General features: G+C 51.0%; 2 protein-coding genes across 2 annotated transcripts; one reads left to right on the forward strand and one right to left on the reverse strand.

Moving 5' to 3' along the window:
* Positions 1 to 1,927: 1,927 nt before the first annotated feature.
* On the forward strand, positions 1,928 to 7,334 carry Ptgdr2 (prostaglandin D2 receptor 2). Its single transcript, XM_060386725.1, has 3 exons — positions 1,928 to 2,400; positions 3,667 to 3,760; positions 4,843 to 7,334. The coding sequence occupies exon 3, from the start codon at positions 4,900 to 4,902 to the stop codon at positions 6,070 to 6,072; it is 1,173 nt and encodes a 390-aa protein (XP_060242708.1). The 5' UTR covers positions 1,928 to 2,400; positions 3,667 to 3,760; positions 4,843 to 4,899; the 3' UTR covers positions 6,073 to 7,334.
* Positions 7,335 to 7,474: 140 nt separating this feature from the next.
* Positions 7,475 to 13,945, reverse strand: Ccdc86 (coiled-coil domain containing 86). Its single transcript, XM_021636126.2, has 4 exons — positions 13,164 to 13,945; positions 10,159 to 10,288; positions 8,257 to 8,331; positions 7,475 to 8,076 (listed from the first exon to the last, which is right to left on the reverse strand). The coding sequence occupies exons 1-4, from the start codon at positions 13,877 to 13,879 to the stop codon at positions 7,957 to 7,959; spliced, it is 1,041 nt and encodes a 346-aa protein (XP_021491801.2). The 5' UTR covers positions 13,880 to 13,945; the 3' UTR covers positions 7,475 to 7,956.
* Between the last annotated feature and the right edge of the window lie 1,366 nt (positions 13,946 to 15,311).

Here is a 15,311-nt window from a genome sequence, read left to right on the forward strand (position 1 = left end):
TGGAGCTGGAGCTGGTGGTTCTAAGCCTCCTTGCATGAGTGCTGGGAACCAGATTCAGAGGCTGAGGTATTGCTCCAGCCCCAAGAAGACCTTTAAAGAGTCAGATTTTACTGCTGTTGAGTTACTTACCCCAGGCCACATAACTAGGGAATGGGAGGGCCAGATTCAAATACTGGTGGTCTGACCCGAAGGTCCTGACCTAACCAGCACACCACACTGCCTTATGGCCTTCTTCATGATTTTATGGGTCGGGCAACATATTAGTTGTGTTTATGTTGCTGAGATAAAAATACCTGATATGACTGCTTAAGAGAAGAAGGGTTTATTTTGACCCATGATTTTAGAGAGTTTCAGCCCTTGTGGCAGGAAACAGATGGCAGCGCCGTTCAAGTTCACAGCAACTGGAGTGTATGGGGGAGGCTATTCACATCATGTTAGAAGAGAATCCGAGTATGAACCAGAAACTAAGGGATGGGTCTAACCATAAAGTCTCACCCCTACTGGCCTTCTGCTTGCTTATTTCCACAGCCTCCCAAAACTGCACAACTAGCTGGAAATCAAAACATGAGCCTATTGGCACAGCCTACACTCAGGCCATCCCAGGTATGGATGAACATTAACCCAAGAATGCATAGGGCCACGCACTTTTAGGAAGGGCTGCAAGCGCCATGACTGGGAGGAGGCGACCTGTGTCTTGAAGCACTGTGAGGAACACCCCTGCTGACATAGCACAGCACTCACCCTCTATCCCTGACGTCTGTCTTATAGCAAGGGTGTCAAGAACAGGGAACAGTGTTCTCGCCATAATCTGGGCACACCGACTTGCCACATGTTGAGTTTGAAGGAAGGTCCCCAGCCCCAGGAAACAAAGAAGAGATAAAGAGTTAGGTAACGGGTTAGAGAGACAGTTTGATTGGTAAAGTGCTTTCTAAGCAAGCATGAGGATCTAAATTTGCTGGCCAGACAGTCTAGGCTATCAGTGAGCACTGGGTTCAGTGAGAAATCATATCTTAAAAGATAAGGTACACAGGAGCTAGAGAGATGGCTCATCAGTTTAAAGTACTCACTGCTTTTGCAAAGTACCTAAAGTCAGTTCCCAGCACCCACCATACATATATGGTGGAGTGATAGCTCAAGGGTTAAGAGCACTGGTTGGTCTTGGTCTTGGGGTCTGGGATTCAATTTCCAGCACCCACATGACAGCTCACAACTGTCTGTAGCTCCAATTCCAGGGTGTCCCATACCCTCTTCTGGCCTCCATGGGAGCTGCATGCACACAGTGAACAGACATACATGCAGGTGAAATGCCCATGCACATAAAATACAATAAATAAAACCTGTAAGAAAAAAAAAAAGGGGGGGGGGAAGGCGGGGAATGATTGAGGAAGACACCTGATGTTGACCTCTGGTCTCTGCATATACTAACACATGTGCACCACCATGCATGCATGCATGCACACACACATATATCACACACACATATGTGCACGACAAGGTGGAGGGCCCCTGAACAACAGCTGAGGTGTCCCCTGATTTCTACACGCGTGAACATTTACAACTGCACACACGCCTGCACACACACACACACACACACACACTCAAAACGCAGACTTCTAAGCGGCAGCCTTTTCCCACTCTGGATTTGGGGTCTCTTTTCCTCATTATGCAGCAGCTATCAACTTTTTTCCATTTTTTTTTTCCCCTGTGGAAGAAGCTGCTTTTGTGAACATTTACTAAGTGCCAGGTGCTCCCTTGATCCACCTCATTCCACCCCTACTACCTGCTGCGAAAAGATTTTGCTCTTGCAAAATCTTTTGTGTGTGGCGACGCACGCCTTTAATACCAGCAGGGGCAGAGGTAGGCGGATCTCTGTGAGTTTGAGGCCAGCCTACAAAGAGAGTCCCAGGGCGGCCAGGGCTGTGACACAGAGAAACTCTGTCTAAAAAAAAAAAAAAAAGAAAGAAAGAAAGAAAAAAAGGCTTTGCTCCTGGTCACAGCTGCCAGCACCCAGAAAGAGGAAGTGACTGACAGCAAGGGTCTCTGTGCTCTTCCCACGGCCTCTCCCCGCTACCTCTGGTTCCCTGGGGACAGGGGTGCATGCTGCCTTAGAAGAGCTTGAATGCTTCTCCTCGGAGGATCTTGGTGTCAGGGGATTGGCAGTCAAGGACTTATAGTGCCCTCTGGGTTGCAGAGGGTCCCCCATGAGGAGAAGGGGTGGACCAGGGCTGGTGGCCTGGATAGAGATGAAAGACCTTGAATACAGCAATCCCTGCCCTCTGAGCTGATAGCTATTTTCTCCTTCAGCTCCCTCCCCTCTTTCCCCTTGCCTGGTGCCCAGTCCTGCTGCTTTCGGGAGCTGCCAGCCTCCCCGACTCGACTCTGCGCTCACTCTGTGGCCAGGTAAGGAGGCAGCCTTCCAGGGGCTGGGCAGCCTTGGTGCCGTCTCAGTATAGACTGAGGGCTGCTCAGGTTGATGTGGGATGAGCTTGGGAGCCTGGTGGGGCCTGATGCCCAGAAGGAAGGACTGTGCTTTCCTGGGTGCTAAGTAGATGATAGACACAATGGTGAGCTGTCCAGTCATGGCCACTGTGCTATCTCAGGTGTGGGGACGTGATCACTTGGTGAGCTTAAAGAAACTGACTAGTTCACCCAGCTGGAAGCTGAGTAACTGGAATTCAAGCTCAGGGCTTTGCAAAGTTGGGATTCCTGCCACAGCAGTGTCCTAGCTCTTTGGGCACACCAAGATCCTGGGTCTTGAAGCTGTCTTCCGGCAGCCTGAGGGATCAGACTGGGTGGTTCCCAAGAGTGTGGGAACACTGTCTCCTGAGCATCTCCCGTGTCTTGGACACTGCAGCTGACCGGAACTGCTTCAGGGTAGAGGGGGGAATGGCTCATATCTGTCTGCTGGGAGAAAAGCCTCAGGCCCCCACCTCAACCCTCCCTCCCCTCCACTTCTGTGCCTCTCTGAACCTGTTTCCTCTTCTGAAAAGCTGCTCACATTGGTTTACTGCTCTGCAGATGCCAAAGCTTAGAAAGTAGGATCAGGAAGAATCCAGAGAGCACAGGTGTGCTTGTGCCCTCTGACCTAGCTCCAAGACGGATTCTTTCAGGAAAAACTCTAGCTTGGTATCCTAGAGTCCCACCGCATGAAGGGCAGTGGTTTCTGGAAAGATGTGGACTTTTTCATTCCGGCCACTGTTGTTGTTGAAAAGAGGAGTGAGTTCTGAAGTCCCCTCCTCTTTCCTTCTCTTCCTCTATCATCCCACTTGCAAAGCCAGAGAGACAGCAGGCTGAAGACCAACCGTGACCCAACATGGCTGTGTTTGGTCAGTCAACAAGCACTTTAAACATTCGTGTCTTAGTTTTCTCATCTGTACAACAGGATGGAGAGAGTTCTGGCACGTTTTGTCCAGAACCACAAGAAAGAACATCTGTGTTAGAGGATCTAGCACAGTCTCTGAGGTTCTCCATGCAGCTGTGAGCATGCATAGAACCTGGCTTTTCCAGAGCACCCATGCTGTCCACATGCCTATTGGCCCAGTAAACAAGGATGGGTTTTCTGGGATAGGCAGGGTCGTCACTGGGCCCCTTGAAACCCCGTGTGATACTTCCTCCAACCAGGTCTCACTCGTGTCCCTCTTATCTTATTTCCTCTCCTTCTATCAGAGGAGGGGCCAGCTCTCCTGATCTCAATCAATCAGCACACCCAGGCAGCAACTTCTGAGGCTGACAGTGGCTCTCTAGGAGGAACTGCAGAGAGGTAAGGCGCGAGGGTGCTGGGTGGTACAGACCTCCTATCTCATATGAGGGAATGAGCTCATCCCTGTGTTCTGGGGACTGGGAAAATGGGTCCTGCCTGGCCTGACCTTTGTGATCTTGGATGTGTACTTGATATTAATCACAATGGTATTGATACAGCACCTGCTTTATGTAAGTTCCTTTGTGTGTGTTTGTGTTATGTGCCTGTATGTGCATCTTTCATGCATGCATGTGTGTGTGTGCATCCATGCATATGTGTGTGTGTGTGTGTGTGTGTGTAAGCCAGAGGTCAACCCTAAATGTTCCTTAAAAAGACTTCCTTTTATTATTTTAAAGTGTGTGCCTAGGAATCAGGTAAATGTGTGAGTCAGATGTCAACCCTGAGTGATGTCGCTTCGGAGCAGCCCACCTTAAAAAGATTTTTATTATTTTAAAGTGTGTGTGTGTGCACGCGCACGTGGACACATGTGAATGCAGGTGCCTACAGAAATCAGAGGAATTGGATCCCCTGGATTTGAATTATATAGGCAGTCATGAGCTGCCCAGCATGGGTACTAGGACTCAAACACTGGTCCCCTGGAAAGCAGTATGTGCTTTTCTGTGGAGCCATCTCTCCAGTCCCCTACCTTGTCTTTTTGAGTTAAGGTATCTGGAGCCTCTGTGTCATTGGCTAGTTTAGGCTGGCTGGTCAGTGAGGCCCCAGGAGCCACCTGTCTTTACCTCTCCAGCACTGAGATCACAAGCAAGTGCCACCATACCCTACTCTATACTTGGGTGCTGGGATCTAACTAAGGTTCTCACACTTGCATAGCAAGCATTTATATTTTCCCTGTTCAGCCACACCCTCTTTAGATTGTTCTCATTTTGTTGCTTCAGTAGCCCTACAAGCTAAAGACTGTTAGGGCAGACACCCATGTTACAGAGGACACAGCCTCAGGAAGGCCACACTTGGCTTGCACTGGCAGAGGAGGGCAGCTGGGTGGGATGTTACTCCCTTGTCTTGCTCGTCCTCACCGATTCCCAGTGTTCATCCTATTGCCACGTCATACTGGCAACTCTGACACAGGCTTATCTCTTGCCCAGGCTGCAAGCTTATGGTTCCCGGGTGCCTGGCTCAGCCCTCCTTTCTTCCCCTTTGCCATGGCCAACATCACAGTGAAGCAGCTCTGTCCACTCTTGGAGGAGATGACCCAGTTTCCAAACCACAGCAACTCTAGCACCCGCTATATTGACCACGTGTCCGTGCTGTTACACGGGCTGGCTGCGCTGCTGGGCTTGGTGGAGAACGGACTCATCCTGTTTGTGGTGGGCTGTCGCATGCGCCAGACGGTGGTCAGCACCTGGGTGCTGCACCTGGCGCTGTCCGACTTGCTAGCCTCCTCCTCCCTGCCTTTCTTCACCTACTACCTGGCGGTGGGCCACTCCTGGGAGCTGGGCACCACCTTCTGCAAGCTGCACTCCTCGGTCTTCTTTCTCAACATGTTTGCCAGCGCCTTCCTGCTCAGCGCCATCAGCCTGGATCGCTGTCTGCAGGTGGTAAGGCCAGTGTGGGCACAGAACCACCGCACGGTGGCGGTGGCACACAGAGTCTGCCTGGTGCTCTGGGCTCTGGCGGTGCTCAACACAGTGCCTTATTTCGTGTTCAGGGACACCATCCCGCGGCTTGACGGCCGCATCATGTGCTATTACAACATGCTGCTCTTCAATCCAGGGCCTGACCGCGACGCCACATGCGACTATCGCCAGAAGGCCCTGGCTGTCAGCAAGTTCCTGCTGGCCTTCGTGGTGCCTCTGGCCATCATCGCCTCGAGCCACGTAGCCGTGAGCCTGCAACTGCGCCACCGCGGCCACCAGAGGACAGGCCGCTTCGTGCGCCTGGTGACGGCCGTGGTGGCGGCCTTCGTGCTCTGCTGGGGGCCCTACCATGTCTTCAGTCTGCTGGAGGCGCATTCCCATTCTGTTACCGCGGTGCGGCAGCTCGTGTCCCGTGGGCTCCCATTCGTCACCAGCCTGGTCTTCTTCAACAGCGTGGTCAACCCACTGCTCTATGTGTTCACCTGCCCCGACATGCTGCACAAGCTGAAGCACTCGCTGCGCACAGTGCTTGAGAGCGTGCTGGTGGAGGACAGCGACCTGAGCGGTGGGTCGGGCAGCCGCCGCCGCCACGTTTCCTCCACCGCCACCTCAGCCTCCACCCTCCTGCCGGCTGACCGCCTTTCCACCCTACGACCTGGGCGCTTGACCCGCTGGATGAGGGGTGGCGGGGCACAGGCCCCGCAGAGGGTCCAGGTGCTGAGCTCCACCTCGGATTAGAACCCCTCGGCCTTGGATGGCACGCCAGCACACCCCTGGCCTCTCCTCATACCCCACTGAAAACGCACATTGCCAATGCCAGGCCCAGGTTGTAGCTCCCCTGGGTAAGCTCCAGCAAACTAGCTTGTGGAAGTGCCCTGGGTGACTGGGAGCAAAGTGAATTGACGCAATCCTTCCTGAACATTTAATCTTGTGGTGTGGAGCTGGGAGATCAGCAGGGTGTGGAAGCAACCTTTAGAGGAGTTACCTAGTTTCACTGCTGGCCCCAGGCTTCTACACATTTAAGAACAACTGCCTAGGGATCTTGATGAGGGCGGGGGTGATTTTGTACTTCCAATACCTTCCAGGCAGCTGTCCCAAGGACAACTGGGAGTCAGAAAGGTTAAACTCACAGCCTGTGTATCATAAGGCACTGCTTTGTGGATGGGACAAAAGGAGATGTTCAATTAACAAGTGTAGGAGGGTCAGAGGAAGGAAAAGGGTTAAGTAGTTTCCAGCCAAACACCTTCACTCTTAGGCCCCTGCTTGGCCTTTCATCACGCAACCTTGCTGGCCAGCTCCTACTCAGGGATCTTCACTCCCCAGTCTCAGGGCTGCTGCTGCTACAGACTGCATCACTGGTTGAATTCTATCCAGAGCCAACACCCTCCAACCTCCCCAGCATTACTGCTGTCTCTAGGGATAGGGCCTGGCAGCTCTCAAGTCCACCTGCAGGTAAGAAGGGCACCCTTACCAGCCATGGACCTTCTACCACACTGCACCTAATGTCCTCTACCATGTGAACAGACTCCAGGGCAGCCAGCAATGGCTCACCTCTACATTCCAGGGGAAGCAGAGTGGATGTGGATATAGAAGAGCCAGGATGAGAAATTTTCACATCTCCTGAACCACTCAAGGCTAAGCTGGTTGTCAGTTCTTCAGTGCCAAGTAGACTTCAAGCTCAGAGCAGGTGCTTCTCAAACTGGCTAGTAAAATGTCACCCTTAACCCCCTTCTGCTTTACTCAGAGCACAGCACACCTGGCACACCATGTATTTTAATTGTTTACTATGAGAATCCCCCATTGGGGGCAGGGACTTCTATCTTTCTGGGAGCCCAGAGATGTACTTGTGCAGGTATCAATAAGCAAACACTTCTGGTTGGAACAGCACAAGCCCTAAGACCTCGACAGTCTAGCATAGGAAAGGGGTGCTGGGAAGGAACCCAGTTCCCCCAAACTTCCCACTTAAATCTCCATCTAGGTTAGGAAAAGGCTGGCTCCAGGTGGCTGAGGGGATACAATCCGAATGCCCAAGTAGACAACATAGCACTGGGAAAACAGAAGTGCTGACTTTGGACAGCAGGCCTCCAGGTATGGGCTAGACTCAAGACGCCAAGAAAGGAAGTTAGCAGCTCACCGGGGATCAAGAACTCATAGTTCAAAATCTTTTTTGTTGTTTTGCTTTTTACATTGTTTTTTGAGACAGGATTTCTTTGGGTAGCCCTGACTGTCTTAGAACTTGCTCTGTAGACAGGCTGGCCTCAAACTCATGAGATCTGCCTGCCTGTGCCTCCTGAGCACTGGGATTAAAGGCGTGCACCACCACCCAGGTCAGCAGTTCCTTTTTTTTGTGTGTATAGCCTTGGTTGTCCTGGAACTTGCTCTGTAGACCAAACTGGTCTTGAATCTATTAATTCAAGATCTTAAGGCACTTTAGAAAGGAGATGGGGACAGTTAAATCTCCTGAGTCCCTAAGAGGTCTTGGGTTCCCTCTGGCCTGGAAGTTCCTGTCTTAATGTGACACAGTTGGTACGCTAGTCCCAGTAGAGGCGTCTGACAGTGGCCTGAGAGGTGCCCTGTTTGCTGTGGCTCTTGGCTTATGGAGACCTCCAAGCTGTCCTGAGCTCAGACCTTGGCTACAGGCCTCTGGGGCGGCTGCTTCTGAAGCAAGGCCAGGGTGTCTCTCTTCTCAATGGAGCGCAGCTGCTTCTTCTTTGCCTTCTTGAGCTTCGCGGGGTTTCGGATCTGAAGATGGGGAAACAAGAGGCATCAGTGTGGCTGAGGACCCTGAGCCTGTCTCGGGAAAAGGAGGGCAGGGGCCTAGGACTGCAGCAGGACAGTGGACATGTAGGACAGGCAGCCCAAACTCCTTAAAGGCCTCTTTCACCTTGCCATAGACTGCATCCCTTAAGTGGGGGTACTCACCACTTGGACAATTTCAGCCTTGCGTTCATTCTCTAGGCGGCGCCTCAGGTTCTCAGCCCGGCGTTCTTTCTTCTCCTAAAACAATAGAAGGAAAATCTCAGGATAGAGTTGAGGTAGCCTTTGTCTCAGACCGCTGGTTAGTGAGAACTGCCACAATCCTAGGGAAAGAAGCCTGCTTGGTGTCAGAGTTGCACCTCGTGGGGAAGGGTGGAGGCCTAGGCACTTCTTGGGGAAGATCAGGGATGAAACGCCTCTGTGGGCCTGGAGCGGAGGCAAGAGTATCTGGCTCCAAAATTAGAAAGAAGGTGGGTAAACAGACACCCGAGGACAGGGGCTTACACAAGATGACTATATGGGCCAAGAAGTGTTGCCTTCCCACCCAAAAGTCACATGCAGGCAGAATGGCCCCTTGTGCCATCCCCTGCATGAGCTGTCAGGAAGAGGGCTGGGGTGGTCCTCTCCTTCACGCTACCTTCCGTTTCCTTCTCACCAGGCTCAGGTGTCCCCAAATGAGGATAAAGACTAGAATAAAGCTGGTTGAGTTGTCAAAGGTTCAGGAGGACTCTGGTCCAGCTTGAGTTTTCATTCTGCTACTTTATAACTAGGTTTTTGTGGCTGAGTCTGGAGGACTCTGGTCCAGTTTGAGTTTTCATTCTGCTACTTTATAACTAGGTTTCTGTGGCTGAGTCTATGCCTCTATTTCCTCCCTTCTATAGTAAAGCTGACCACAGAACCTAACTCATCAGACTGATCTGAAGAGTGTGTGACTAAGGCCTGAAACAGGACCAGCTCTCTGGGGACACTTAAGAGCCTGTTTGAGGGGTGAGAAGTCCAAGGCTTGCTACCTATGCTGCTGCTTACTCCAGCAGGGCTAGAGAACAGATGGTTGTTCCAACATTGACTGCTATGTGGTCAGGGCCTCTCATGCAAAGCTTTGATAACCTGGGATCCTGGCCCTTAGGGAGGAAGTGAACATTGTTCCTACATATTAGGAGTGTTGGAAGGATGCACTTCTCTAGTTGCTCATGAGATGGCAACTGTTTTACCCAAGAGGGAGCCAAGGCTGCACAGGGAAAGAGATGAGGCCTCAGTGACAGCTAGCCCTGGAGTGATGCAAAGCTAGGCAGAGGGATGTCTTAATGAGTGACTGGCCCATCCTTCCTCTCAGTGGCCAAGCTGGGACCACAGATCCGAGACAAGTCACCTGACTCTAGATCAGAGCTTCACTGCACCCCAGGCTCACCAAACTAGCCATGACACTTGAACTTGGTCCTGGGGACAGTGCTGCTAACCAACCCAGAAGGACTTTGCTTAATCAGTACTGCCTGTTAAAGTGAAACCAGGACTCTTTGCAAGGCTTCCTGCAGGCTAAAGGTGTTGGGAACAGCCTGTGGTGATGGTGATGGAACCCAAGGTCTTGTGCATGCAAGTCAAGTGATCTACCACTGAGCTATACAAGCTTACAAGCAAGAACCTTTAATGAGGACATTTTTGGTTCTGAGGTGGAGTAAATTGGAAGGAAAGTACAAGGATCACCCATGGAGTGGTGTGTGGGAATCTCTTCTGGAATCACAGCACCGAATCTGAGGCAAGCTTTTCCCTCATAAGCAGGTCTCAGAGAGGTGCCAGACTCCACCACATTGAATGTTTGATGGCTTGCTGGCCTTTATATTGGGTTCCCTGTTCTATGTCTAGGTTTCCTGCATGTTCCTGAGACAGAGGCTTAGCTGGATGGTAGAAATCCCATTATGGCCCTAGACTACTCTGGTCCCCTTCTCTCCAGCCAGGGCCCTCATACCCAGGGGCTCTGACTAAGCTGTACTCCTCCTCCAGCCCTGGTGCCTGCTGCAGCAGACATGCATTTGGCCTCTATGATCCAGACTTGGATGGATGGCCCCTTACCTGCCGCCGCCTCTGCTTCTCCTCCTCCAGGTGCCGGGCGAACTCCTTAGCCAGCTTCCTCTCTTGTCGCTCCTTCATCTTTCGCTGCCAGGAAGTACGCAGGGGCTTGTCCTGAACCATCTGGGAGAACCTTGGCAGTAGAGAAGGCACTTAGGGGACCTCTGTGCTGCTGCCTTCACAACCTGCTCTCCCTGGCCTCTGGGTCTGCTTCCTGCCTCCTCTTGCCTGCCTGGCACTCAGCTTTTTACAGAAACTTAGGATGGAACAGGCTCCCTAAGCATGTGGCTGTACCTCTGAGGTTAGCTTGTGCTTTCCATTCTACAGAGTAACAAACCAAGACTTTGAGAGTCCTCTTGTTCCTAAGCGCAGGTCAGGACTTGAACCTTTCTGTACCCATGTGGCCTCAGCTGTGAAGTTTTACTGCCAAACCTGTGAGTGAATGCCTCTGGAGATGAGGTATTCACTCCTTAGAGGAGTGTAGCTTTGCTCCCAAACAGCAAGGACAAGGGGGCTTTTCTGTAACAATTCTGACTCTTCCCCAGTTTGGGGGGTGTAAAGGTGGTGAAGTGGGATTAGAGGAATTCTGAGAAGTATGGCTTTTCTAGAGAGATAAATGTTCTTCGAATCATGAATAGAGATGACTTCTGTAAGAACACATCTAGGGTGTGCTGAAACATTCTAAAAGGAAGAAAGTGCAGGGACAAGGAACAGAAAATGAAACTGGGCCAGGAAATGCTGAAAACTGTTGAAACTGGTGATAGGACTCACAACTTAGCTCTTCTCTTTTCTGTACACTTCAAGAGTTTTAAGAAATAAAAATAAAATAAAGATAAGCCTCCATGTCTGAGTTCTCCCCCATCACTTGCCAAGCCTGCTGGGTATCCCATGGGCTAGTTCTTTTCCCCTGTCTTATCCCTAAAACTCTAAGGCTCCTCAGCAGATTCTTACACAGTGGTCCTTCTGCTTCCCACACTGACCTTGACCTACAGGAGTTTCTATTTACCTCTGTCTGTTATAGGGTATCTTGAGGCAACCCTGTCTCTGAAGGCCTTGATGCATTCTGGACAGATAAAGGTCAACACTGCTTTTTTTGAGCTGCCTGCTCCCTTCCTAAAAGTCTGGTACACACAGTCTGGAACTTGGTTCCAGGCTCATTCATAAACAGCACGGTTCTGTTCCCTCCTACTGAACTGTTAGTTTCTGATACCAGTATGCTCCTCTCCTGCCAGGTCCCCAAAGGTTTACTCAAGGTCCAGTTTCCTAAAAACAGAGCAGTGGGTATCTTGTAGACGTCCTTCCTACCCTTAAAAACTAGGATTTAAGAATCCTGAAGAGACAAGATAATGGAAGCCTGGAGAGCCACAAGAACAAGATGCTATGTCTTTTTAGAGCTGCAGTGCCAAGAGAATGTCATAGAAATGGTCCAAATCTCTTCTGTCTTGCAAGGGAATCACTATGCACAGGCTGCTGTAGCACTTGAATTATGGTCATGATTTAAAAAACCGCTCACAGAATCTTAATTTCATTTTACAAAGTTAATGTAAACAGTCACATGTGGCTGGTGGCTACAGTACTGAGGCACTAGTTATTGGAGATGGAAGACAGGTCTGGATGAGTGATGGTCCGGAGCCCATCACTCACTGCCTGTGTGACCCTGGGCAAGGACGCTTCTCAGCATGGCACCCTCCTGCAGGCAGATAAGAGTGTAGAGAGGTAACAGTTGGGGACAGCTGGGACCACGTACCCTCTTATCTCCTACTGTGATTTCCTCTTCTTCCCCCTCAACAGAGCAGAGCCCCTCCATACTCAGCAGATCCATCTTCCCCACCTGAGGGTGAGTGCAGGGCCCAAGGCTCTACACTGAACTCAACTAGCTCCTCACCCTCTTCCCATTGAACCAATCACTCTGGCTGGTTACCTGGAGACATTAGTAGCCTGGCTACTGTGACTTGCTGGGACAGGGAAAAGGAGCAGGTTCAAGCTTTCTCTGATTGTACTTTCTCCTTACGCCCCACTTTCTTCTGTTTAATCAAGTATGCATTGAGAAGGGGCAATACCCAGCACCTAAAGTTTAAGAGTATGACAAAATTACACCTGTAAAGAGCCTGCACAAAGCATGGCACAGTTTGCCCTTAATCCAGTATTATTCTCTTAAAATATCTCATGCCCTAAATGTTATGAATTCTTGTCTCTGGACAGTAGCTAAAATTTCAACTGAACCCCACTTCTCTTTCCCTGCTGACTAAACGATGCCCTTTCTGTAAGGACCCCTCATTCCTTTACTCAAAGATATAAACTGAGCATAAAGGTGATACTAAAAGGACAAGGAAGACCTCATGTCTTAAGAAGGCTGCAACCCAAGCCAAGCTGATCAACAGAAGTTAATGGGTTCCGCTCACATGCTTTGAAACCAAATCTATGTATGCGTCCTGTGTCTCATTTAGTCTCCTTGAGCCTTGGTTTCCTCAGATGAACATCAATACTAGTAACACCTGCTAAGGGTTAAATGTGATTACATGGGCTGCTGCGTGTGAAAGCCTCTCCCTAGGGCCAGTTCCTATTGAAGTGATACTAACCAGTGTCGGGTGATACATTTTATTAGAGAAAACAGCTAGCAGACAAGTGGGAAGGACCTCACTATGTTCAAGTAATGGGTGCCTTTTTTGCTCTGCCTCCTTCACCAGATGTCGCAGACAAGGTGAGCTTGGAACTCTGAATAGAGAATGGAAGGGCCTCAGGTATTGGCCCACGCCTTTAATCCAAGCACTAGGGAGGCAGATCTCTGTGAATCCCGGTCCTACGGGCCGGGGTGGGGGCGGGGGGAGAATAGGAAATGGAAGGGAAGTTCAAAAGAACCCCGCGGAGGGTCTCCCTCCTCAACCTGAGGGCATTTTGACATTTTGATCGTGTTTGTTAACTTGGGTGAGGGGACTGCATTCGGACGAAGACAGGGTCCAAATACACGGAGACCCCTCAACCCATTGCCCACGCTACCCCCACTTTACCTCTTCTTTGAGCGGTCTTTCCACACACGCCCGGATTTGGGCTTCCCCTTCGGGATTACAGGGAGCTCCTCCTTCTTCAATTTCTTGGGCGCAGGGGCCTGGGGAGAAGACGTAACTCGCTTCTTTATGTCGAGGCCTCCTGGCACCGTCTCGCCAGCCGGGGGTGGCTTGGCTGGCTCCTGCTGCCGCTTTGGGGAGCTAGGTGCCTGGGATGTCAGCTCCTCTGGTGGCTGAGAGGGCTCGGGACCCGGTGCTTGCTGGCCCGGGCAAGGCTCTGGGGATCCTGGGATCACCTCCTCCTTAGCGTGGGCCACCTCTGAGTCCAGTTCTCCCTGTGTGGAAGAGAATTTGGATGACTCCTCTCGTTGCGGGGATTCCGAACTCGATTCTGTCTGGAGTCCTGCATGTGACTCCAGGCCCAGATCTTGATGAGGTTGGAGGGACCCAGGGTCAGGCTCTGGCTGCTCTTGGGGGGACCCAAAGCCTGCATCCTGTCTCAGACAGGGTGATTCGGGGTTTGTCTCCGGTTGAGGTATGGGAGATGCAAGGCCCAGTGGCGGCACTCTCGGCGACGTGGGCTCGCTTGTTTCTTCTGGGTTCGACTCGAAATCTACAAGGGCCCGCTTCACCCGAGAAACCGCGTGCTCAGGAAGGGTCTCTTGGGACAGAGGTTTGAGGCCTTCCAGCCGCCGGCTGCGCCTCAGCGGCGTATCCATGGCTCACGTGTAGTCTCGGTCGCTTTCGGAACCACCGGCGCCCTCATATGACGTCAGCCCCGTCCACTTCCGTACCGGGCAGGAAGTGCTCTTGCAGGAGAAGCCTTGATGGTGTTGACGGGTAGAAAGACAGCCGTACCTGCCTCCGGGGCGGGGCTTACTAGACGCATGCGTGTTGTGAGTGATCTTAATCCCCCCGCCCCCCCAAACAGCATATTCTAGGTGCCTGGGTAGGGGATACCTTTTCTTTTTTTTTCTGAGAGAAGAGGTTGGCAAAAAGTCCGAGGGAACCTGTAGGCAGGGTCGAATGAGTGTGTTAACTCATTCTGACACAGCTGGGCCCGCATTTTCTTTCCGCCTCAGTTTTCTCTTTTGTGACAGAGCGGCTTTGCGTTGTTTTAAGAAGGAGGAGGTTCTGGGGCCCTCCGTGAGTGGGAAATCTAAGTCTCGAGTGGTGTTAAACGTTCCCATCCTTGCCACGTCTCTCTTCTCCCCTACTCTGCTCAGGTAGACAGTTCGTGGTTCTCTTCTTTCATCACGTTCGGTTAATCAGCGAAGTGTCAGGTCTGACGCCCAGGAAACCTTGACTGCTTGTTGTTGAGTTGGGGGTCCCAACGTGTGCCCGAAGTCAGATCTAGCTACCCTGACCTCAGTAAGCCAATTGAAAGGCAAATTAAAAGTAGAAAGCTTAAAAAAAAATTTCAATGGGGTCATATTGACCAGAGGGGCAAAGAGATTCTCTGAATCACACAAGTCCGACCTCAGGATCCTGAAGTACGATAAAAATTTAGAAAGAGGGCCAAGGATAAGCACATCCTGATCAAGGTGGGCTACGTCCACCATTGTCCCATCATTATCTGGGTTTTAGTCTCCACCTGTAAGGTGATCCGACAACCTTTTAGAAGTGTGAATTCTCTTTTCCAGGAGACAAGTTCCGCCTCTGGCTGGTACCCTTTTCTTCTCCCAGCATAAGAATTCTGGGGAAATTCCCATTTCTTTGAAGTCCATTGTCTGATAGATTGTCTGACAGGCTGAGATAGAATAATGTCATTTCTGTCAGGATGGTTACATGCTGACCTAGGAGAAGCCAGAGAAGATGAAGACCCAGAGAAAAGTTGCTGCAGGGTGGAAAGTGGATGGAGAATTTTTGAATACACTTTCTAGACACTGCCACGTATAATCTCAGATGCATACTGATGGAGTCAACCCGAGTCTCCTCTTAGGGGTAGGGAGTAGCACAGCTTCCCCATGTCACTAGAAACAGTTTCACCCTTTTGTTATAATTGTATGTCAGTTCTTGCCTCCCTGGTATGGGCTCCGAGCCCTCCTGTTACTGAGGAGAGCTGCAGGCACTAACTCTCCCAGCTCCTCCAGCCTCTCAATTCTCAAAGGAGTAGGTTCTGTTTGGTTACTTAAATGCCTGCCCTTACTT

This window comes from Meriones unguiculatus, chromosome 1 (assembly GCF_030254825.1).
Source record: "Meriones unguiculatus strain TT.TT164.6M chromosome 1, Bangor_MerUng_6.1, whole genome shotgun sequence".
NCBI lineage: Eukaryota > Metazoa > Chordata > Mammalia > Rodentia > Muridae > Meriones > Meriones unguiculatus.